The sequence below is a fragment of the Bubalus bubalis genome, chromosome 8 (genome assembly GCF_019923935.1).
Source record: "Bubalus bubalis isolate 160015118507 breed Murrah chromosome 8, NDDB_SH_1, whole genome shotgun sequence".
In the NCBI taxonomy this organism is placed as follows: domain Eukaryota; kingdom Metazoa; phylum Chordata; class Mammalia; order Artiodactyla; family Bovidae; genus Bubalus; species Bubalus bubalis.
This window is the reverse complement of record NC_059164.1, coordinates 107,522,722-107,549,335: the sequence shown is the minus strand read 5'-3', so window position 1 is coordinate 107,549,335 and position 26,614 is coordinate 107,522,722. Positions and strand designations below refer to the sequence as shown.

The 26,614-nt window shown below is 38.3% G+C and overlaps 1 protein-coding gene across 9 annotated transcripts in view; it reads left to right on the top strand.

Annotated features, from left to right (window-relative positions):
* Positions 1–26,614, top strand: part of TPK1 (thiamin pyrophosphokinase 1) — a 386,269-nt gene that overhangs the window by 143,697 nt on the left and 215,958 nt on the right. For all 9 annotated transcript variants that reach the window (XM_044947010.1, XM_044947011.1, XM_044947012.1 and 6 more), the window contains one exon: positions 10,670–10,739. In XM_044947010.1, coding sequence (XP_044802945.1) covers positions 10,670–10,739 — 70 coding nt within the window. The remainder of the gene's footprint in view (positions 1–10,669; positions 10,740–26,614) is intronic.

Here is a 26,614-nt window from a genome sequence, read left to right as displayed (position 1 = left end):
CTTTAGACATTTCAGGATACAGAAACAGCTGGGAACTGTGCAGTTGAATAAAGAAACATTCACTGTCAGAAGGGAAAAGAACAATACATATTGGGTTGGCCAAAAAGTTTGAGTTTTCCATACTGTCCAATGGCAAAATCCGGATGAATTTTTTGGCCAACCCTACTTTTGTTTTTTTGGGTATTTTTTTTTTTGGAGAAATTATTAATTTATTGTCTCCAAGCTCTGAATCCATGCTTCATGATCTGTTCTGTGGTCGTGGAGCCTGGCCATGTAAGCATTTCTCCTTTGCAGCGAGTGTGATGTTCAGCTGTGTCCGCAGAGGGTGTGGGAAAGGATCTCTGGATGAAGGGGCTTCTCTTCTGGATTCCAGTGTCCTGGACCATTTCAGGTGGCTTCACAGCACATCCCAAGGCCACCTCGCTGAGTGTGGTGTCTCCCCCCTGGCCCCCACCCCCGGCGCTTCAGAGGGAGGGTTTCCCACCATGGCCCCCTCTCTAGTCTGTCTGCTTCCTAGGTCTGCTCCTCTGTATTCAGCACTCCCACCCCCAGTACTCCTGTCCCTGTTATTAATTTTCCCACATTCACGTTGCTCTCACCTGTTTCTTTCTCTGTTTGAATCACTGCACGGTGTCTCCTGATTGGGCCCTAATGGCACAGAAGGCACAGAGTTTCCTCCAGTATGCTAAGACCAATACAGGTGACGTTGATGTTTAAAAGGCCTCTTAGGAATCTTTTCAGCCTGGTGTTCATTTTCTTTTAGTAGGACATTAAGCTAGGTGTGTGAATGGGTTAGTGGATCAGTAGGTGTGAACATCTGTGTGGCTCTTACTGTGTACTTTACGGCATTGGAAAAGTGTGTGCATTGTTATTCCTGGGGAAGTTGGTATTTGAGGTTCTTTGTGCTTTAAGCTCGTGTGGCTTCGTATGTCACTTTGCCTTACTGCACCAGCTTAGATGCCCAGCGGAGGCCTTCTGGTGGAGCAGATAGTGTGTGCTCCATTGCCAGGTGAACCTGGGTTCTGATTCTGGCTCCACTGTTACAATAATTCTAGTTCTAACTATGTAGCACACGAGTGAAAAATCTTATTTTCTAAATTCAAGTTCTCACTCAAGCCCACAAGAGAATTTATGTAACTTGGGGCAAATAACTTTGTGACTTTGAGCTTATTTCCTTGTCTGTGAAATAAGAAATAAAATACAAGCCTTTTGAGTTGCTGTAAGGTTAATTATGTCAGAGTAAAGCACAATTATTGTTGTTTAGTTGCTGAGGTGTGTTCGACTCTTTTGCGACCCCATGGCCTGTAGCCCGCCAGGCTCCTCTGTCCATGGCAATGTATGAATGATCCAGTTTGTCTGTTTCCTTGCCAATATTTGATATAAAATTACTATATTTTATTTCAGCCATTTCATAAGGATGCATTGTTATCTTGTGGTTTTGAGTTTCCCAGTGGAGTTTAACACGTTTTCTTGTGCTTATTTACCATCTCTGTGCCTCTGTTTTCCTTTTAAGAATTTTCTAAAAATAACATTTCTTGTAATGTTCATGCAAGTCTCGGGGGGGGAGAAAAAAAAAGACAGGAAAAACTGATCTGTTTTAGGTTTTTTGTTTGGTGTTTGCCACAGCAGTTGCTTCTACATTTTCAAACTGGGGCTTCTTCACCAAAAGTTATTTTATATAACCAGTTATCTCAGGTCCTTTCTAATGTTTTGGTTTCCTGTTTCCTTTGATTTAGGAGAAACGAAAACAAACAAGGAAACCCAAACAGACCCAAGCCCAAACAATAAAACTGCCGTGAACACTTATTAATAACATGTCTTTCCTACAAACTTGGTGTTTTTAACTTTTATTAAGCTTTTTTTGATAACGCTTTCAATTGTTAACTGTGATTAGTGTTAAAAAATATTTCCACTGTACAGAGACACCTTTTGGCAAATAAAATGTAGAGAACAGTGGGAGAAGAGCTATTCAAAATTTTACATGTCTCATAATGCAGGGAACCCAAAGCTGGTGCTCTGTTAGAACCTAGAGGGTAGGATGGGGAAGGAGGTGGGAAGGAGGTTCAAGAGGAACATATGTATACCTATGGCTGCTTCATGTTGCTATATGGCAGAAATGATCATAATATCGTAAATTAATTATCCTCCAATTAAAAATAAAATAAAAAAATTTAAAAGCTTTACATGTCTCATAGGGTATAATATCAATGGAACAGTAAAACTGTGAAAGATGATAGAAGGCCAAGAATAGCAAGAAATATTTTATGGAATGTGGTCAAGCATTGGACAAAACAACAGTATAGGGAATACTAAAAAGTGGTAAACATGTTTGTCCGTTGCTTAAGACAGGAAGTTGAGTCATCTCTGATTCCTTTTGCATTACCCTCCACATCAGGTCTCTCAGCCAGTCCAGACGCTTCCAGCTGCCAGATATATCTTGAAGTACACCCAAGTGTCTCTGTTTTAAGTGCTGCAAATCTCATTTAAGCCACCATCTCTGCTGGTCACCTCTGGTCTCCTAAAGTCATTACTTCCACTCTTGTCTCCTTCTAATCTGTTCTCAACTTAAAAGGAAGGAAGCTCTTTAACACTTAAGTCAGAATAGAACACTCCCAAACTGAAAACCCATCGTGGCTTTCTTTGATACTTAAACTCTGTTCAGCACCATGACCTGCTTAATATGGTCCTTGACTGCCTCTCAGTTTTATCTCTTAAAGCTATTCCCTTATCTGCCTAAACTCCAGAGCAACTGGCCTTCTTTTAATTATTTAAAAAATGAGCTTTTTCATGCCCTGATAAGTCATGTTTTAAAGAGTAAGACTAATTTATCTCTAAGAATGTTCTCAGATAAAACTTACAAACTAAGAAATGGCATAGTAAGGCATTTATTCAGCCCCTTGAAGCTCTTTAATTGTCCTTTGTTCCACCTGGTTATAACTCTTGGCCTAAAGGAGGCCCAAAATGAATTGTTGGGTAATTATCTCTTGCTTTTAACAGGAGCCCAGTGATTCTTCTTCTTTTCATCTATTTCTAGAAATACTATCCCTAATTCTTCTCCCTCTACTCTTACTCGTAGCCATCAAACAGTCCTCCCACACACACTTTTTTTTTCCCCCTAACTAGGAAGAAGAATTAGCTTGATTGTGCTCATTTAGAAAAGGAGCGTAGTTAATTATGAAATTAACATATATGAAATTCTTGTTAGTTGGTAGTAAAAATATGCACTTCTCAGTTTCTAGTTATTTTGTATTACGGCCCAATGATGAAATTATTCTATTATTATTACCATGTAGAGTTAATGATTTTTTGTTTAAAAGAATCAGTTTGTTTGCTAGAAACTCTCATGTAGTAAATTGTGTTAAAATATTTTTCTGAAGATGTCAGAGGTACTTGGAAAGGTACAGGTATGAACTGACAAGGTATTCTGTTTCTACAAAATAAGATACGTGTGTTTCTTATTTGTGTGACAAATATCTGATTTTGATGCCTTTTCACCATTGATGCAGAAATAAATCTCTCAATTGAAATATGACTTGATATAAGTTCTGAGATCTAATACCACTGATCCATTAAAAAAGGAGAGGGGAAGGAATTCTGGCGCTAAATGAACAGACAGAGGAGGGAGACTGGCTCCGTATCTTGGGTCTTCTTCCATTAGGGTACACATTTGCATCAGTTTTTGTTTAAAAGCCTTTACTTCTACCAGGTGAACCAGCCACCATTATTACTGTTTTCTTTTATTCCAGCTCTTCTCGGTAGTTCTAGGCGCTTAATTATTTTTGCTCATTCATAGAAATCTGCCACATCTCGTTATTTTGTCACTGCCACTTTACCAGTATTACAAAATGAACTGAGCTAATAGAAGTTGTCATTTTCACGCCGTCTGGCAGTTATATCTCTGATGGTGGTTTCTCATCTGATATGGGGGATGAAGTGAGCCACCCAGCACACAGTCAGAAGGATCTGACTGTTCTCACCAGTGGCAAATAATTTAGTAATGGAGTCTCAAATGAATAGGAGGCGCAAATAGAGAGGGTATGGATTTTTGCTGGAGGATTGCCTAGAATAGTATAGGTATTAATATGTACAGTTGGTAGAAGAGGTCTTACTGAAGATTCAGAGAGTCTAAAAGAGAGGATAAGATGGTAGGTTTGCATAGTTTGCATCTGGGATGAATTGGCAGGCAGTTGAGCTAGGACATAAGTTGCTTTGTTAATTCTCCTGACACTGGTAGCTAGGTTGAATGTAGCTTCTGGGTGATAGTCATGTTTTTAAGTTGAAATTTTTAGGACTAGTGATGAGCAATGTGCCTTACAGCTGGATGTGATGGGATCCTGGGCATCCTGAAGAACTGTAAGTGGTCTTCCAGTTTGGGCATTGGGAGTGATTTTTGCCAGCTAGGGGATATTTTCCATCGTCTGTGGATTTTTGGTTGTCACAACCCCGGTATACTTCTGGCGTCTAGTGGGTAAGGGCACAGACATTGCTGAATATCTTTCAATGTACTGGACAACCCCTCACAACAAAGACACAGGGAATTCGCTGGCAGTCCAGTAGTTAGGACTTGGGGCTTTCACTGTCCAGGGCACGGGTTCAATCCCTGGTTGGGAACTAAGATCCCACAAGCTGTAAGGCACAGCCTTAGTAGCAAGGTGGAGCAACCCTGTATTTTAACCAATACCAACAAAGGTCTGTTATGTTTTCTTATTTCCTGTAGATTGAGTATGCATATTTGCTGTCTTGTCCTTACAGAATGGCCAGTCTTTAGTAGAAATTTAATGATGGAGAAGGCACTCACCCTTAATCATTCCCAACAACTCACCTTTGGACAGACCTGCATATGCTGGCTTCATTTACAAGACCCTGTTTTTCTGCACCACTTCCCTCTGTAGTTTTTACACTTTATGAGCTTTACTCATCTTTGAGAAAAATTTCCCTGTGCCACTTTAGGATAAACAGTTTGATGTTTGGCTATTACTAAGATTTCTTAGTAATGAGATATATGGTGTCACTAAGTGTTAAAGAGGTACCTGATTATAGACTTTATAAATAGCATCAAAGATGACTAAATGTCATACTTTATCTCCATAGCGCATAACTAGGAGAGGAGGAGGCAGAAGGTGGCAGAGAGAAAGGATAATAGAATTTACACAGCAGCATTTACTTAAAGATAATAAAAAAATTTCATTACATGACATGAACTAGTCCATTAGGACTAACACAGCACTCTGCATGGATATGTTCAGTATAAACACCATTTGCTTTTTATTTGAAATAAGGATAATTCTGTGTTACTAACTTGACTAAAATTTAAAGAGTGTTCTACTCACTATTTGTGGGATATTACAAATAATGTGAGCTCTTTTAATAATTGCACATAAATATACTGTAAATTAAACCTTTCATCTAAAACTATGAAAGAGTTATCTAAACAGCAATTAATTATGCACTTTGGTACTCCTATGAGTGAAGTAAATTGTTGCTCTCTCTTTCAGAGAGCACGGATTTCTATGAAAGGCTTTGAATGAAAGTTTTCCCCCCATGAAATAACCTCTCAATAGGGAAAGCATGGTACTCCATCTATTAACCATGAACTGACTGATCTGGATCATAGTTGAGGCTTTGCAGGTAAGAGTATGTACAAATAATAAGCCAGCTACCTACAAAAATATGTACTTCCTCTTAAGACCTTGATCTAGTACAGACTTGAGACATAATAAGGTAGTATTCTCCAACCAATAGGAAGATTATGTGTCATTGAAGTAGAAATTAATATTTGTATTAGTTAAGGCTCCTTTAGTTTCAAATGACAGAGAACCCAGCTCAAACTGGGCTGAGCCAAAAAAAGGGAATTTATTAGCTCATCCAGTCAAATAGGCTATTGCTAGGACTACAGGGCCTCAGACAGCACTCTTGTTTCTTAGCCTTGCCTTTGTGTATTGGCTCTATTCTCTGTGCTGACTCCATCCATCACAGAGCCAAACTTCTTCCATCCAGTCTCTCAGGTGGCAACAGCAGAAAAGAGAACCTGGGAGGTCTCCTTAGGATTCATTACTTTTGATTGGATCACATCTCTGTCTCTGAATCAGTCTCTCTGGGCAGGGTATATAACATCATGGATTGAGCCATGTGCCAAATCTCGGTAAGATTTAATGCCACTTATAGGTAGAGAGTGCAAGAGTGGGGTTACCTTGATGAAAATTAGTTATGCAAAAAATAAATCTTTACCTTAACCCTGTCTTCTGCAGAAGTACCATATAAATACATATGAGCTACTTAAAAAAAAAAAAAATATGGTTCTGTACAAGGGTCTTGATATATTTTACCAATATTCAACTGCTGATATTTAAGTTTGCTGGCAGTTTTTTCAGGATTGCACATAATATCACAGTGACTGTCTTTGTCTATATGTCCTGTGAATTTGGGCAAGTTTTATAGAGACTACATAGAGTTTCTGGATCAAAGGTTGTGCACATTTAAATTTTTAAAAATCTGCCAAACTGTCTCTCAAAATTATAATTTTATCAACAGCATGTAAGAGAATTTGTTTCCCCATGTTACTTCCTTCTCATTTTATCTTTGTTGTCTCTCCAGTTCCTGAAACATTTTGTGAGTTTGGTAAAATATATATAATACTCTTTATTTTGCATTAGAATCAGTGTACTTGGGAGTAGTTCAGTCATAAAACTAATAAGTAGCTGATTTAGACCGGAATCAAAATGTATCTTTCAGATGGCTAAGACTGAAAAATATTTCTTTCACTTTAGTTTATTTTTTCTTCCATCTTAATACTTGAAACCAATTTAATAGTCTGCTTTTCAGAAAATCAAATTATTTATGTCCAACTTTATTCAATAGAAATTAATGAAATAACGGATTAGCCTCTGATTGTGAGTCAAACTCTTCAGTATTTGTCAGTAACAGTCATTTATATGATGCCACGTTAAAAAAAATGTTAAAGATGTATTCAATATGCTTACTGGTAGTACCAATATATAAAGTTGATGTAGAGATTTTAATGTATGTTAGTCTTCAGCTCATATCAGACTGATGCATAGTAAACAACTATTCAACCATTGAAGTTGTAGTATTTGATAAATCTGCAAAAATTTTGCTGTATAAGCCAATAAAAATTTTACATTAAGAATAACTCATGCAGTAACTTCTATTCATTAAAGCTTGGCATAATTTAAATGATGATGGAGTGAGTATATATTTGAGCCTGACTCATGATTTATCAAAAATATCTTATTTGAGAATGTCCTTTACTTTTTTTAGTTCTTTACTTATTTTTTTTCAAGTTGGTCTCTTTCATTAATAGTGATATTTCTTTACTCAGTTTTCAAGTTGCTGTCAACAAATTCCTGCCAACATTATGTAATGCATGCGTGAAACTTTATTTTCCAAATGCCATTTTATTTAAGTATATGGGAAATAACTTTAATTGGATTTAAAAGTGAGATTTAAAAGTGGTTAAGTATCTTTTTTTGATGAACATTATTCACAACAAAATAAAATAGCTTTAGGAGGTACTGGAACTTATTTTTTTTCTTACGGATGGCTTGTACCCCAATCCCAGCTTCTAGGTAATGAAAGAGTGGTCCACAGATTTTATGAAGCCATTTAAAGCAGGAATTTTGTTTGTTTGTTCAGTCACTCAGTCATGTCTGATTCTTTGCACAACCCCGCAGACTGTAGCCCACCAGGTTCCTCTGTCCATGGGATTTCCCAGGCAAGAATACTAGAGTGGGTTGACATTTTTTTCTCCAGGGGATCTTCCCAACCCAAGGATCTAACTGGCATCTCCTGCATTGTCAGGCAGATTCTTTACCATTGAGCCACCTGGGAAGCCCTTAAAACAGGAATAGATGTGTATAAATTTACTTCCTCTGACTTAGGTGTTTCTCTTAAAACTGCTCTAAAAATACCAATTTAAATCAGGGTATGAGAAATAATAGGCATGGGGAAACAATTTTGGATTATGAAAGTAACACTGATTTTTAACTGAACAAGAGTTAATAATCAGCAGTGTTACAGATTTGTCCACTGAATTAATCTCTCCTCTCCCTGTTGTTGCATTGCCTTGCGTTCCTTCTGTCCTGGCCCTCATTAGCATCTACAGTGCGATGCATGTATGCAATTCTGTTTGTCCTTTTTCCATGAAAGTGAGAGTCTGGAGAGCTAGTTCTTTCTGGTATTCATCTTTCTGTTCTGTTTAGGGCCTGCCACATAATAGGTATAAATGTTAAATTCATCTGATCTCTGCAAAATAATGTAGTGTGATAACTTGACAAGTCACTGTTTGACAATCCTTGGCCACTACTTTTATATTTTCGTTTTACTTCAGTGAATCAATTTTTACATAAAAAGATCCCATAGATGTGTTAATTTTGTTTACAGAGAAATGTTTTATGTACTCTGAGGGTAATTACTGATAGTTTACCATCTGTTTCTATTTATCAGTATTTCCCATCTCCCTGTTCATTTGTTTGGCTGAGTCTTTTATATGTGAGATTCTTTCTCCATTTAGCTTTTGATGTCTTTGAAATTTTAGTTTTTGATATTTAGGAAACGTACAGAATATTTTACGATGTTCTGCAAGTTATGTTTATGGTATAACTTGAATTTGAGTCCCATTCTTTAAAGGGAAATGTGTGTTGTTGGTTAATTGGTAAAATGATACATCTCTCTTAGATATGTTTGTAAAACCTCTTATTTTTGTTTTGCACTTTTTAAGAACCTTAGACTTTTCTAGGAACACAATGCTTTTTTAGTGTTTATTTTCATTCTAACAGGAGTGGAGAAAGAGGACCAATGTTTGTTGAATGCTTACTATGCTCCAGTACTGTGATGAGCATGATATATCATTATATAATGACAAGCAGTTGTCATTAATTGCTTAATGACTCTGTCGAAGGTGATACTATTACAATTTACAGATGAAGAAGCTGAAGCAAAAAAAGAATATATTTTTCCCCCCAACTTGGTCTCTGTTTTATTTCTGATGTAATGTAGGACCCAGAAAACTATCTTATGTATATCAGGGATGAGCAGAAAATTCACTGGGATCTTTACCATGCCAATATGATCAGTTTGTTATCCTTTCACCCCACCTGTCAGTGAATGCCTAGAAATCTGGAGGTAGATATTACTGAATATAAACACTCTTTTAAGTGTATAGCTAAATTTGCAGAATGGGAAGGTGATCTCATCAGTGTAATTCAGTGAAGAGGTAGCTCTAAAAAATACAGCTGTCTCTTGGTTTCTGTGAGAGGCTGGATCCCCTGAGATACCAAAATCCACAGATGCTAAAGTCACTTATGTGAAATGGTAAAGGAATACAGTTGGCCCTCTGCATCCACGGATTTCACTTTCACAGATCCAAGAGCAGTCCGTATATTAGAAACCTTTGGATCCGGAGGGCCAACTATAGTTTATTTCTTCTGAAACTGCTGGTGTCCATGCTCTTTGCTTATTTTTATGGCCTTGTGATTGGTTTTAACAGCTTTGTGGGGACAGAAATAAGACTGGTTTGTTCAGGGTGAGGAATTAGCGTCTTAGACATCTCAACATTCTCTCGTGTATCACCCAGGATTTAAAATAAAAAGTTCGATTTGAAATTAATAGGTAAAAGATTTTTTTATTAAAGAAAAGAATAAAGGGGATGAATTGATGCTAAGACTGACATTTCTAGGAAAATTAGATATTAGAGAAGTAACAACAGAGATAGTAGACCATGGATTAAAACAATTTCAAGGAATGATTGACCAGTAACTTCAAATCCTAGGGTGATATCACAGAAAAAACATGAGAGGGCAAGCAATAAAAAGCCCCAGTTAGAGGGGCAGCTGGGCTTTTTTTGCCTTATTTGATATCTTAGGATTTTTTCCAAGTTTCAGTCAATTTTGTAACACCTCTATTTTTACAGTCACACATATCTAGATTATTAGTTACTTCATATTTTACAGTAAACTTACCATGTTATGCTTATGATTTATTTTTAAGAGGAACCTGTTGTATCACAATAAAATATGGAAACCCTTGAAAGTAAAAGTCGCTCAGTCATGCCCAACTCTTTGCAGCCCCATGGACTGCAGCCTGCCAGGCTCCTCTGTCCATAGGATTTTCCAGGCAAGGATACTGGAGTGGGTTGCCATTTCCTTCTCCAGGGGCTCTTCCTGACCCAGAGATTGAACCCAGGTCTCCTGTACTGCAGGCAGATTCTTTACTGACTGAGCTACCAGGCAAGCCCTATGGAAACTCTAAATCTGCCATAAATAGAAACTTTCTATAAAAACTCATAATATTAAGGAGAAAAGTTATAAGCTATGTCCTCTTGCCTGTCTTTGAGCCCAAGGCCTGTCTTCTGTTAAAAAGAAGAAAAAGCAAGCTTTAAGGGTTGCTGAGGACATCATATACGTCTTCCTCTTTATTTAATAGGAGGAACTGGAAAAGGTGGAAAAAGGAAATGTACTTTGCCTTAGGCAATTCTTATTTGTGTGTGTGATGGGTAGGATGATTTTTAGTTCCAGCAACATTGTTGGCTGAATGTGAAATGTGGAGGGAAGCATGACCGTGTGTGTGTCTGAGTGTTTTAACATTCATCATGTGATAGAATGCTGCTCTGAGCTTCCTATATTGAAAGATTCTTTGTTTTTTCTTTTTGAAGCTCTTTTAAGAGCCTGTGCTGATGGAGGTGCCAACCACTTACATGACGTCACAGAAGGAGAGAGGGAGAGGTAAGCTTTCTTTCAGCCAGTGTCTGTTACATCAGTTCTGCTTTTGAGCTTGTTTTATTTTCTTCTTAGTAAATGGTGATTGTTCATTTTCCTTCAAATTCTTACAGAAAACCACCTCAGAGAGAGAGCAAACTGCTTAACCATGTTGTATTAGTCTTTGCTTTGAGTGGTATCTATTAATAGAAATAGGCCAATCATACTCTTCTTAAAAAAATTCTATTTCAAAAGTCTTTTAAAATAACATTATCAAATATCAGTACATGTGAGGACTTTTGATATTGACTAAAATAATGGTAACTTGAGTTTTTATTCAAATAGTTTAAAGGAATACAGATTGATCTTATATAAAATCCTGTTGTAGAAGGTGCAAGATTTTTATAATAGTATTGAATAAAACTCAGTATAATTTAACTTAGTTCTGAGTTGTGCACACATGCACTTTTAAGAGAGAAATAATTTATTTCTTAATGATTGTCACCTGTACACTCTGGTTTTCCAGATCTTGGCACGGTGAGCTATTTTTAGACATGGTGAGCTATTTTTAGACATGAGAATATGTTTGATGAAAGCACAATTTAAATCTAGCTCACTGCCAACACGTGTCTAGTTCATCCTCTTGGCAAAGACAATTTATAGTGTAGGTATAAGTAGACTAGCTATGAAATTTAGTTCCACTTGTGTTACTAAATGTACTAGAATATTTACAGTTTGAGAAATCACCTCCTTGCTGTAAAAAATCAAAGTATTATGATTCAGCATATCATAGGTATGAATTAAATACACATATTTTGAAATGAGGTAAAATACGTCTTTATGACATCAAAATTTTTACTTCACATTTCTAATGGAAATGCTTTTTGAAAGCACCTGGTTGCTTATAGAAGAAAGGCATGTTTTCTTTGAGATTCGACATGTGTAGATGTATAATCAAAAAATATAGCCACAGTGACAGCCTAGGAAGCAATTTATATTCTTAACATGTTGTGCTTCTTTATTTATTTTTTTTGATAAGAATTTTTAAGATTTATTTTCAACAATTTTCAAACATGTAAGGTGGCGTTGTTAACTATTGTCACAATCTTGTGCATTATCACACCCCCAGGACTTAGAAGTAGAAGTCTGTACTTTTTTTTTTTTAATGAATTTATTTTTTATTGAAGGATAATTGCTTTACAGAATTTTTCTGTTTTCTGTGAAACCTCAGCATAGATCGGCCATAGGTATACATATATCCCTTCCCTTTTGAAACTCCCTCCCATCTCCCCCCCATGCCACACTTCTAGGGTGATACAGAGCCCCTGTTTGAGTTTCCTGAGCCATACAGCAAATTGCTGTTGCCTATCTTTTTTACATATGGAGGACGGTGTGGAGATTCCTTATAAAACTAGGAATAAAACCACTCCTGGGCATATACCCTGAGGAAACCAAAATTGAAAGAGCTGCAGGTATCCCCTTGTTCATTGCAGCACTATTTACAATAGCTGGAACATGGAAGCAACCTGGATGTCCCTCGACAGATGAATGGATAAAGAAGTTGTGGTATATATACACAATGTAGTATTACTCAACCATAAAAAGGAATGCATTTGAGTCAGTTCTAGTGAGGTGGGTGAACCTAGAACCTACCTTATAGAGTGATGTGAGTCAGAAAGAGAAGGATACATACTGTATTCTAATACATATATATGGAATCTAGAAAAATGGTACTGAAGAATTTATTTACAGGGCAACAATGGAGAAACAGACATAGAGAATAGACTTGTGCTTCTTTATTTTTGAACTTTGTGGATTCCTTTGACTGTATTTCCTACAACCTGACATGGGCAGGATGTGAAAAAATACTCAAGTATGTGTTATAAGAAGTGTCTGGCCAGTTTTTGCAGTGAGGAGCATAATGGCCATGAGGGCAAGATTTGAGGAGGTGCTTTTTGTTTCTCACCTGTAGCCTCCTTGCTGACCAGCAATCTGGTACCGAGTGCCATTTCTCTAATGATGGTGTAGCTTCTGAATATAATTGTATGAAGCAGAGCTGTGAAAGGAATTGACACAGTACTTTTTCAGTCTTCCTTGAGTGTAAGAACCGTCTAGAATGCCTATGAAAAAACATAGATTTCGGTCCTGATTACTTTTATTGGATGGAACTGGACACTAGTAAGACAGATAACATCCAACATATTTACTCTCATTTGAAAATAACGCACATCACCAATTTGGGAATGAGCGCCATTATTTTTGCCCAAATTTCAAAGGAATCATTTCCAGTACTTTTGAACACATTTATAAGTAACCTTAGGGAACTCTTCCAAGAAGATTTATATGATTTATCTAACAACTATGTGTCCATATATGAAGATGTTTAAGAAGAAAATGTACTTGGTGTTGATTTCTGAGTTATAATAATGTGTTTGCCGTGGTACACGTCTGAAACTTGGGGGCATAGTTGGCTGGGGTGAGGGTAGATTCCTTAAAGGGAGATGAGTGAGGCTAACTGCTTCATGTGGGAATTAAAGCCTTGGAATAAATCTCATTAAGTCCAAACCCTAACCTGTTAAACTAATTGGACATAGCTGACTAAACATGGTTCCTGTTAGCTGTATTTTTAGCAGAAAAGCTTTACAATGGAAAGAGAAGAAATATTCATGAGTTTTGGAAAGCCAAGTTAGGGATGTGGACCACTGCTTCACTTGTTCTTGATTTTTATTTATTCAGTGTCCTAATCTACAATATAATACCTTAGAATTATGCAATAAAGCATGAATATGTAGGGAATCATCTTTAATTAGAGAGAAAGTGGGATCTTTACAGGTTAGGAATGGAAAGAAGGAAGACTTGACGCAGACAGTAGCAGAGGAGCAGGGTTTGCAGAGGGATGGTGCTGAGGGAAATTCAGTGGTAACCTCACGTCTAATCCTGTACTGAATGCATTCAGCCTTCTGCATCTTTCACAAAGGTTTGTATTTGTGTCAACTTTGAAGGTGCAGTTCAGTTTAGTTCAGTTGCTCAGTCGTGTCTGACTCTTTGCCACCCATGAACCGCATCATGCCAGGCCTCCCTGTCCATCACCAACTCCCGGAGTTTACCCAAACTCACGTCCTTCGAGTTAGTGATGCCATCCAGCCATCTCATCCTCTGTTGTCCCCTTCTCCGCCTGCCCCCAATCCCTCCCAGCATTGGTCTTTTCCAATGAATCAACACTTCGCATGAGATGGCCAAAGTATTGGAGTTTCAGCTTTAGCAGCAGTTCTTCCAATGAACACCCAGGACTGATCTCCTTTAGGATGGACTGGTTGGATCTCCTTGCAGTCCAAGGGACTCTCAAGAGTCTTCTCCAACACCACAGTTCAAAAGCATCAATTCTTTGGCACTCAGCCTTCTTCACAGTCCAACTCTCACATCCATACATGACCACTGGAAAAATCATAGCCTTGACTAGACAGACCTTTGTTTGCAAAGTAATGTCTCTGCTTTTTAATATGCTATCTAGGTTGGTCATAACTTTCCTTCCAAGGAGTAAGTGTCTTTTAATGTCATGGCTGCAGTCACCATCTGCAGTGATTTTTGGAGCCCCAAAAAATAAAGTCTGACACTTTGCACTGTTTCCCCATCTATTTCCCATGAAGTGATGGGACCATATGCCATGATCTTAGTTTTCTGAATGTTGAGCTTTAAGCCAGCTTTTTCACTTTCCTCTTTCACTTTCATCAAGGTTATCTCTCTCCATTTACAAGGTGTTTTTCTTTTAAATAAGCCCTAAATGTTTTTGTTTATTGTTGAAAGCAATGCATGATGATTTGAGTGTGTATTAGTGAGTTGGGAGAAACAGAAAGAAGAAAATAAAAATTACCTGTTACATCTCCCTACATAGCAAAGAGTTCCATTGAGTTCTGCCTTTGGACTTCAGAAAATATGACTAATATTTCTTGTTCTGGTGAATGTAACCTCAATGAATGTAAATTCCCTGTGCCTAGAAAATTTCCTGAGAGTATTAGACACTCGAAAAATATTTGTTAATGGATATTTGGTTACAGTTGTTCTGTTCTCTCTTCCCTAAGGTTCTGAGTGACTTTGACTGATGGCCTGTGTATTTTGGGTAACAAGATTGCCTCTACTCTGAGAGCTGATAGATTCTGATTTGGGGGTATGTTCAGTCTGTATATGAGACTGAGGAGGGTAGAGATCCAGTCAGCGAGACACAGAATGGGCACTGCCAGTGAGAGCTGGATCTGAGCAGTGGTTGTAGACTTGAGATGAAAGAGGAAGGAATTTCATGAAGACTCAGTCTTCATACAGTGAGACTTCTATACTCTTAACTGTTTCCCTCAGCCCATATGTCTGTTTTTGGAAATGTGGAGTAGTAAGTTTGGGTAAGATGTGTAGACTAATACCCCTAGTTCTAAGCTGCAGCCTGATACTGACTCCAGTCTCACATTTATGTATTGGTAGTGGTCTGTGACTGAAAGTCCTTTGGCGTCCTCACAGCATCTGCCTCCTGTCTTCTCTCAAGTAGGTAGAATCCTGGTCAGAATCCAGATGGTGAAGCCTGGCCCCATGGTCAGAATAATCACAGAATGCAGAGATGAGGGGGGAAAATACAAGAGAAGCAGGGTAGGAATCGCTAGGAAGGTTTTGTGGAGCAGACTTTTTTCTTGTTCATCATTGATAGGCATTGGAGGTTTGTTTCATTTTTGTATTGGTGGTTTTATTGACAGTGTATTAGATCAGAAAAGTGTAAATTGTCCACACTGAAGAATATTGCATGGTTGTTGTTCATACTAGTAAATGATAGTGATGACGGGAGGGTTATGCTCTCCCTGCATACCCCCACCGCTCTCCTCCCATACCCCAGTTACTCTTTTTTTCTGCATCTTTAACAGATACTCTAAGAGAAGGAAATGGCAACCCATTCCAGTACTCTTGCCTGGAAAATTCCACGGACAGAGAAGCCTAGCAGGCTCCAGTCCATGGGGTCGCAAAGAGTCGAACACGAATGAGAGACTTCACTTTCACTGTCTTTCTAAGAGAAGAACAGTTGCTGCTCTAGTCAGTTTTTAACCAGGGTCTGAAGAGTAGTCAGCTGTGACTGTAATTGCCAGCATTGCCCACCGTAGGCGTGAGTGTGTGTGCTAGGTTGCTCCAGTTGTGTCTGACCCTTTGCGACCCCCATAGACTGTAGCCCGCCAGGCTCCCCTGTCCATGGGGTTCTCCAGGCAAGAATACTGGAGTGGGTTGCCATGCCCTCCTCCAGGGGATCTTCCCAACTCAGGGATGGAACCCACATTGCTTACGTCCCCTGCCTTTACCACTAGTGCCACCTGGGAAGTCATAATGAATATTAAAAACAAGCATACAGACACAGAATTGCACAGGTATAATGACAAAACTCAGGCATCTAACCCAGGTCTCCCGCGTTGTAGGCAGACGCTTTACCGTCTGAGCCACCAGGGAAGTCTGGAATGATAAAACTCAGTGAGTTTTCACAAAGGGGGGCCAGTAATGTAAACAGTACTGAGACCAGCAAGAGTATTATCCCAACACTAGGCTGCCTTCCTCATGTTCTCCATTATTGCCAACCCACCCTCAAAGGAAACTACTGTCTGACCTAGTGAATGTTAGATTTTTTTCCTCTACTTTTGGGCTTCATAAAATAAAATCATAATACATTGAATTTTTAGTAGATGGACATTTTTTTGGGATAAAGACTCCTCAGCTTTCTGAATCTGAAAAAAAAATTGAAAAAACATTACTGGAGGTGCTTATAGGAGAATTGCAGTCACACTAATTACTTGAAGAGATGAAGAGAGTTATGGAATTAAGTAGAAGAGAAAATAAGAACTATACAGAGACAAAATCTATGGTACAACATAAGTAGTGTGACAACATGGAAGATACAGCTTATATTGATCATTTAAAAAAAATAATGCCTTTAAAGGTAGGTAAGCAGTTGTAAACTTTATTCTGTTAGAATCTAGTTAAGGCAAATTGACTTAAACAGAAAGCTTTTTTCTCTGTATGATAACCCATTGACAGAAATAAGAATGTAGCATTTAACTTGTGATTCATTCATTCGTTCAAGCATTTATTGAATACCTTGAATAGTTAGGCATTTGGATGGGTTTATAAATATGTGTGCATGCTGAGTCACTTCAGTCATTTCTGACTCTCTGCAGCCTCATGGACTGTAGCCCGCCAGGCTCCTCTGTCCATGGGATTCTCCAGACAATACTGGAGTGGGTTGCCATTTCCTCCTCCAGGGGATCTTCTTTACCACTAGCACCAAGTTTCTGTTCCCTGAGAATCAGTGTTTGGCTTTTGCCGATCTCGCCAGCCATGCCCAGTGTCCTGCCTGTGTTCTCCCAAACCCTTTCTCCCCACTACCTGGGTCCAGACCCTTTCTTAGGCTGATCTTCAGCTTGAACACGTTGGTACCACTCATAATCCATTCCCACTGTCTGGCTGTTCATTCTTACTGGTCAGAATTTATAGAGCCTTTGCATATGTTTCCCTGGTGTCTCAGATGGTAAAAGCATCTGCCTACAATGCAGGAGTCCTGGGTTCGATTCCTGGGTGGGGAAGATCCCTGGAGAAGGCAATGGCAACCCACTCCAGTACTCTTGCCTGGAAAATCCCATGGATGGAGGAGCCTGATAGGCTCCAGTCCATGGGGTCGCAGACAGCTGGATACGACTGAGTGACTTCACTCACTCACTCACTGCATATGCTAACTTTTTTTGTAGGAAAACTGTCCAGCTGAAATGCTGTCTGCCCCATGAGGGCTCCCCTCTCTGCCCGGCCTGGACATCTCTTATGCCATAGTGGTACTTATAAATTACAGTGTTACGTTAACATTTTACCTTGATTTAGAGCTGTAAAGACATACCTTTTACTAGGTTGTAAATTTCTGGTGATCTCTTGTCCTGTAACTTTGCATAATACTTGGTAATTATTTACTTTCCCATTTTATCTTGTGATTTAGCTGTATGTAGATGTATCTTATCTCCCTCCTTAGGTGGTGAACTCCTGGAAGGTGGTGATCATAATTAATCTTCTTTATGTGCCTTGTAATACCCAGTACATTAATGAGCATCCAAGGATTTATTGAATTAATGATTTTTCTTTGATATTTTGGCAGAAATGTCACAAAGACTAAGGTGTTTTGTTTTTTTTTTTTAACAGTCAGGGATTTTTAAGCTACAGTATCAGCTATTGGAAGTATCTTGGTGCTAGAGAAGAAACTTTGGGGATATATGTAAATATAAGTATATATTTTAATATTATTAGCATGCATAAACCAGCCATAGCTTATATCTCAAAACAGTTTCTGGTTTTTTGTCTGAACTTATGGGTAGTAGTGTGTCCGGCTTACTTCTGGAATGTCTTACGTTACACTGTATTCTAATTCATACTTGAGGAACAGTAACAATTTTGTGCTCTCAGTCCCTCTCTTTTCAGGCAGGTAGCCCTGGTGTCCAGGTTGGGAATTGTTTAGTGAGAGTATGCATGGACTCATTAGTTAGGTCAGCATTCAGAATCGGATTCTGTGACTTTATTACTATGAGGTGTGTTGCAAGTCATTTTACTTCATGGGCTGCAGTTTCTTGAAATGTGACCTTTTAGGAAGAGATCTATCTTCTAGCATTAACTCAGAGAAATCATGATGAGGAAACGTATCACTCTTGGGGCTGATTATATAAGACTTGGATGAGTTAAGAGGATGGAGGGTGGCCCTTCAAAGCTATGGTGTGTGATGAATTATAGAATAATTGGATAAGTGTATGAGCTGTAAATAGTCTTTCATAGTTAATATTCTCTGTGCAGTAATTGTACAACCACTTAGGAAGCTTGTAAGAGCTTATATTGTGGTTAGAATCATGGAATATGATGTCTGGCTTCTGTGATTCTTTTTTGTTTTTAATCAGCTTTGTTCAGGAATAATTTCACACAATAAAATTGATTTTAAACATAGAGCTAAATTGGTTTTGAACTGGTGAACAGTTGTATTCATGACCACAGTCAAGATGTCTGCCATCCCCCAGATTTCCTTCCCGTTTCCTTGGCAGTTGATCCCTTACTCTCTGGCTCCTACAATCTTCTAGAATATCATAAGAATGGTATTACAGGGTTTGTTTCTTTTGTCTGACTTTTTTACCCTATCAAATGCTTTTCATCTTGTTGTTGTGTGTAGTTTGAATATTTTTACTGTTGAGTAGGGCTCCATTATATAGATACACCACTATTTTGTTTGTATTGATGCTTTCATATTGTGGTGCTGGAGAACACTCTTCAGAGGCCTTTGCATAGCAAGGAGATTAAACCAGTCAGTCTTAAAGGAAATCAACCCTGAATGTTCATTAGAAGGACTAATGGCTGAAGCTGCAATACTTTGGCTACCTGATGCGAAGAGCTGACTCATTGGAAAAGACCCGGATGCAGGGAAAGATCGAGGGCAGGAGGACAAGGGGACGACAGGGATTGAGATGTTTGGATGGTATCACCAACTCAATGGAGTTGAGCAAACTCTAGGAGATAGTGAAGGACAGGGAAGCCTGGTGTGCTGAAGTCCTTGGGGTCACAAAGTGTCGGACCTGACTTTGCAACTGAACAGCATAATGCAACTGATGGACTTGATTCTTAAGAATTGCCTTTATGGTGGCAATCTATTATTTTTTCAGGTGTTTCTTTGGGAGGAATGTTAGTCTTTTAGTTGGAACCAAACAAAAATTTCAACGTTGTCACTTCAACCCTAGAGGTTATGTAAGTAGTAGTAGACATTCATATATAAGACCTATATTTTCTCTCAAGTGAAAATTCTGTACAAGCTTGGTCAATATTGTAGGTTTTTATGGAATAAGACAATAAAAGTAAAACTATTGTGTAATAACTTGGTGTCAAGTATCTGAATATACATCTCAATCTTAATAACCTCCAATATGTGTGACAATTGATTTGTCTTACCTGTGACTATAGTTTTCTCTGTGATAGGGATTCATTTTCAAGTATTCATGATGTAATTGAAAAAGTACTATGCTTTAACATGGCTTCCCTGGTGGCGCAGAGGTTAAAGCTTCTACCTGCAATGTGGGAGACCTGGGTTCCATCCCTGGGTTGGGAAGATCCCCTGGAGAAGGAAATGGCAATCCGCTCCAGTATTCTTGCCTGGAGAATCCCACGGATGCAGGAGCTTGGTGGGCTACAGTCCGTGGGTCACAAAGAGTCAGACACGACTGAGCTACTTCACTTTCATATGCTTTAACATACATAGAAAGGAAACATGTACTTTGCTTAAGAGAAACCAAAGATCTTTGGGTTTGCTTGGTTCTATAAGCCTAACCATCAGCAATATTTGGTCATTTTCTTTGGCAAGTTTTTATTAAAATGTATTTGTGCAGTCAAATTACTAAGCTCTGTAAGCATGTCAACATTATTGGATCTTTGAATCAAATGATGGAGGGTAAACATGATTAGTATATTTAAAAGCAGATTTATAATAGAAGTCGTGGTATTAAAGAACCCTACACAACAAACTGTGAGGACATATTTATCTTGAATTATTGATTGGATTAGTAAGTAATATTTTTTAATCTGTTTATCAGATGCTATAAATCAGAGATCCCAAAGTTATCCATGCATGGCTCTGAATCATTTCGGGGTATTGGAAGAGGGGGAAAATGTGTATGCAGAGATGCTGTGTTTGTCAGATCATTCATGAAGTCAAAATAAATTTTCAGAGTGAGATCATTCTGAGCAGCTGCAGGAAGTCAGTTTACAACTAAATTTAATCAGAGGCATTGTTCTTTATGGTTATTCTATTTCATAAAGTATGTTCCTGACAAAACCTTTTTCCTTTCCTGTACTGTGGATGGCATCTTCAGAAATAAATTACCTTCAGATGATTTTTCAGAGAAACCTGGATCATCTGTCAAAAGTTTTGAGTAACACATGGCTCTATTAATTTTCCTTAAAAAAGCTTGGATTATTTTTTTTAGCACTTGTTAATACTATTGAAGAACTCATGTATTTCATCACTTTTTTTTGCTTGTGTTCAATATATTATTAGATTGCTGAGTTAAGTAAATATTGAGAGTAATCACATAATACCACATATATGTTGTATATTTATAATATATAATCATATATATACCACATGTATGTAATATATACTATACATTGTATATATAAAGTATATAATCACATGATACCATAAATACAATTATATGTGTATATATATAATTTTTAAACAATGGTGTGCATATATATATAATTTTTTTTTAAATTATGGAATCTGATTTTTCATTTGCATTTAAGTGAATGAGCATGTATGTATGTTTATAGACACACATAGCATACCTTGATTCATCCTGTGTGATTTTTTGTTATTAAAATTTTGGTTTTGTGAGATTGGGCCAAGAAGAAGTGGAATAACTTCAACAACTAGATGGCATGTATGACTTATTGACACCTCATTATATGGGATGAAATTTGACTTGATGATGGGACCGTACCTAAGCCAGCTGTGGCCTTCCTGTTGTTAACTGACGGAAAGGTGACAGCTGGAGTTCAGCTAGCAAGGGCTAGTCAGTGAAGCTTGTGGGAAACTAAACAAGGGGCAATTATACCAAGATGAGCCCCGAGCTGTCACTTGGAAACCTTGGTTGTGCTTCTAAGAATTGTGTTCCTTGAAAACTTCAGTTTTGCCTGTGTAGCCAGAGAATTCAAGAGAAAGCTGAAAAATCTCAGAAAGGGCATCTAAAGTACAAGAAAATATTTTACTGCCATGAGAAAAAATAATCAGTGTATGTATGTATGTGTACATGTTTATACATATACACACACATTTATACCATAATTCTTTAACTCTTGGATATTGTTTGCCTTAGGAAGTAGAAGAGACCTAGAGAAAGTCAGGAAGGGAACTTAAATAATGAGCAATCTATCAATGCCCAGACTGAAAGGAGCTAGAATAAAAAAGCATGATTAATAAAAATGTTGAGCTACTCTCTATAAACTCTGATTTCAAATTGCAGTTAGCACTTCTGTTGAGTGAGAAGAGCAGTGCTTCTCCTTGGACTGTAACAAAGAAGGTGGTGTCTCTCCGCACAGGGTTTAAACCTGTGAGCTCTTAATTTTTGACCTTGGATATCAGTTCAGTCAGTTCAGTTCAGTTCAGTTGCTCAATCGTGTCCAACTCTTTGCGACCCCATGAACTGCAGCACGCCAGGCCTCCCTGTCCATCACCAACTCCCAGAGTTTACCCAAACTCATGTCCATTGAGTCTGTGATGCCATCTTGGATATCAGGGTCCATCTATTTCTGCCGAATACCTTGGCAGGGTGCCTGACACTTGGGCTGTGCATCTTAGGGCTAGAGAAGCCGTGAAGAGAGGAAGTTGTTTAAGCATTAACACTCTGTCAATGATAATTTAATATTTGTATCATCTAAATATTGATATCCTACTCAGCCTGTTATTTGAAACACCTTTAGAATGCCTACTGAAATGTCAGTAAGTACCCCAGTGTTCACAATAGCAAAGACATGGAAGCAACATAAGTGTCCATTGATAACTGAATGGATAAAGAAGATGTGGTATAACTATACAATGGAATATTACTCAGCCATTAAAAATAATGAAATAATGCCATTTACAGCAACATTGATGGACCTAGAGATTATCATACTAAGTGAAAGGAGTCAGAGAAAGACAAATATCAAATATCAGTTATCTGTAAACTCTAAAAAATGATGCAAATTAACTTATTTACAAAACAGAAACAGACTCATAGACATAGAAAATAAATTTATGATTATCAAAGGGAAAAGCGAGGGGGAGGGATAAATTAGGAGTATAAATTAAAATGTATACACTGTTACATATAAAATAGCCAACAAAGACCTACTGTATAGCATGGGGAACTATTTTCAGTATCTTGTAATAACATATAATGGAAAATAATTTTTAAAAGAACATGCATCTGAATCAGTTTGCTGTGTACCTGAAGCTAATCAAATAGTGTAAATTAACTATATTCAATACATTTTTAAAAATATCAAGGCATCAGTCTTAACATCAAATGAAGATACTTTTAAAACAGAACATTGCATACAATTAATTTATGAAAGGTATAAAAAAAAAAAAAACCCTGAATGAACTAGAGATACTTGTTGGCTAGATTTCTTATTTTACAGATTGTACTAAGTCGCTTCAGTCATGTCCAACTGTTTGTGACCCCATGGACTGTAGCCGGTCAGGCTCCTCTGTCCATGGGATTCTCCAGGCAAGAATGGTGGATTGGGTTGCCATTTCCTTCTCCAAAGGATCTTCCTGACGCAGGGATCGAACCGGAGCCTCTTACGTCTCCTGCATCGGCAGGTGGATTCTTTACCACTAGTGCCAGCCGGGAAGCCCTCTTGACCAGGTTAGTGTGTTAGTTGCTCAGTGTGTCCAGCTCTTTGCAACCCCATGGGCTGTAGCCCACCAAGCTCCTCTGTCTATGGGGTTTCCCAGGCAAGGATACTGGAGAGGATAGCTACTCCCTTCTCCAAGGGATCTTCCTAACCCAGCGATCAATCCCAGGTCTTCTGGCATTGCAGGAAGATTCTTTACCTTCTGTCAAATCTCTCTTAGTCCATTCGTCCACTGAGTGTCCTTCCTGGATGGTCTTTTATCCAGTGCTTCCCTTATCTTATCAGAGTATTTATCACAACACACTGAAATCACCTGTTTGCATGTTCCACCAGCCTGTAACCCCCGTGAATGCTTATTGTCTGGCCCCTTCTTTCTCTCATCCTCAGTAACTAGTTCACTCTGAATTTAATAGTTATTAAACCATGATTAGACATGATTTCCTTAAAAATGTAATGTATTTCTCTATCACAAATTAAATATGAAAGCATATTTCTGACCCAGTAAAGTCATACTTTGTTGTTGTTTTTTTTCTTTTTTTCCCAGGAGAATTAGAAACTGATAAAAAGCTCTCCTGTTAATGTTGCTAGGAACTTATTTAAATTTTTTGTATCTGTAGATTCTTGGTTGTAAAGAACAAAAACAAAAAAACAAAAAACTGACCAGTTTACACAATGACAACACAAAATCCCTGTAAACATAATTGATAGAATAAGTGGGAAGCTTGGGGAGCTGGGCTTGAGACATCGGCAGGAAACTGGAAAACAGATCCTCAGCAAAGTTTGTGTTCTACGAACAAGAGCGGACTTGCAGTCAACCTCTGTGAGCCCAGCACTAAGTGCTTCATATGAAGTGTCAGCAGTCTCTGGTTGCTTATGTATGTGATTGTGTATACACAATCCTGTGTATGTCATTGACAACATGAAGGAACATGCAGAGGTGGTTAAGGAAATATCTTCCATACCCTTGTTTCTCTAAGAGGCAGGAGTCGATAACTTGACTCCATTCTATTTCTAGAGGGGGCCCTGTCCAGCCATACTCACAGCATGTGAGTTTCTATAAGTTTGGGTGGGGTAGCCAAATGCAGATAGAAACCAAGCCAAGCATTTCCATCCACAGCATCTTCCTTTGGCTGCCATCATGCCCTGAAACATCTAATGGTCTCTACCAATCTCTCATACTTCCCACTCCAAGTGTACCTCCCATGCTATTTATTGTTATGTAAACTGTCCCTAGTTATGAGATAATTTTTTATTCTTCCCACTCTTAATGACAGTGAACTAAGTGGTTACCTGTCATGTAGTGAAGGACATGGAAACCTGGCATGCTACAGTCCATGGCATTGCAAATAGTTGAACAAAATTTAGCGACCGAACAACAACATGAGCGTGTAATAAAAATACTTCTCATGTATTTAAAGAAATTTAATAACATTCCTGCCAAATTTTAGAAGTGTGTTGTACACTTCCTTAGTTTTATAAAAACCTGTTAGTCAGAGGACTCTCTGCATTTTCGTTGACTCCATGTTCAGTTCAGTTCAGTTCAGTCGCTCAGTCGTGTCCGACTCTCTGCGACCCCATGAATCGCAGCACGCCAGGCCTCCCTGTCCATCACCAACTCCTGTTCACTCAAATTCATGTCCATAGAGTTGGTGATGCCTTCCAGCCATCTCATCCTCTGTCATCCCCTTCTCCTCCTGCCCCCAGTTCCTCCCAGCATCAGAGTCTTTTCCAATGAGTCAACTCTTCACATGAGGTGGCCAAAGTATTGGAGTTTCAGCTTTAGCATCAGTCCTTCCAAAGAACACCCAGGACTACTCTCCTTTAGAATGGACTGGTTGGATCTCCTTGCAATCCAAGGGACTCTCAAGAGTCTTCTCCAACACCACAGTTCAAAAGCATCAATTCTTCGGCGCTCAGTCTTCTTCACAGTCCAACTCTCACATCCGTACATGACCACTGGAAAAACCATAGCCTTGACTAGACGGACATTTGTTGCCAAAGTAATGTCTCTGCTTTTGAATATGCTATCTAGGTTGTTCGTAACTTTTCTTCCAAGGAGTAAGCGTCTTTTAATTTCATGGCTGCAGTCACCATCTGCAGTGATTTTGGAGCCCCCCAAAATAAAGTCTGACACTGTTTCCACAGTTTCCCGATCTATTTCCCATGAAGTGATGGGACCAGATGCCATGAGCTTCGTTTTCTGAATGTTGAGCTTTAAGCCAACTTTTTCACTCTCCACTTTCACTTTCATCAAGAGGCTCTTTAGTTCCTCTTCACTTTCTGCCATAAGGATGGTGTCACCTTCATATCTGAGGTTATTGATATTTCTTCTGGAAATCTTGATTCCAACTTGTGCTTCTTCCAGCCCAGCGTTCCTCATGATGTACTCTGCATAGAAGTTAAATAAGCAGGGTGACAATATACAGCCTTGACGTACTCCTATTCCTATTTGGAACCAGTCTGTTGTTCCATGTCCAGTTCTAACTGTTGCTTCCTGATCTGCATATAGCTTTCTCAAGAGGCAGGTCAGGTGGTCTGGTATTCCCATCTCTTTCAGAATTTTCCACAGTTTATTGTGATCCACACAGTCAAAGGCTTTGGCATAGTAAATAAAGCAGAAGTAGATGTTTTTCTCAGACTCTCTTCCTTCTTCCATGATAGCATACATTTTTTCTCTGTAAACTCTTCTAAATCCCACTCTTATGATTAATAATTTTCCTGGTTGGGGGGGGCAGTAATTTAAGGTACCATACCCTTTGTTTGAAAAAAAGTGTTCCTCTTAATGAAATATTACCAAATCAAACTACATTATACAGTATAGGGATTTCTTCACCTGATCTGGATCTTGTGATGGTTCAGTAAGAGAGAGCGCTTCTCTTGTGGCTTAGCTGGTAAAGAATCTGCCTGTAATGCCGGAGACCTGGGTTCGAATCCTGGGTTGGGAAGATCCCCTAGAGAAGGGAAAGACTACTCACTCCAGTATTCTGGCCTGGAGAATTCCTTGGACTTTATAGTCCATGAGAGTAAGAGAATAGTCCTTTTTTTTTAATTTTTGATAATATTCAAAAGGATTTCATTATTTGAAAGCACAGTTTTGCCTTAAGAATACAACTGTAGAATTTTTAAACAATTTCCTTGATTTGTCTTTTTTTTAATATGAAATTTCCTGAGATGTATTCCTTTATTAAAAAATACTGACAAATTTATAACCAGGAAAAAATGTTTTCTGACTTGACACGTGGTATTTAAAAAGACAGTTGAAACTCAGAAACTTAGAATGCTGTTTTCTTTGTACGGCTATGATCATGTTTTTTCCTTCATGCAAAATTCACTTATTTGTCACTAGCGGCCTCTAGTGTGTATTCAAGTTTTTTCCTGCTAGGCTGTAAATTAGTAGGTTATTAGTAACTAGAGAGCAGTTCCATGTGCTAGGAACGAGATAAACAACTATAGTTTCTGTCATCTTAACATTACAT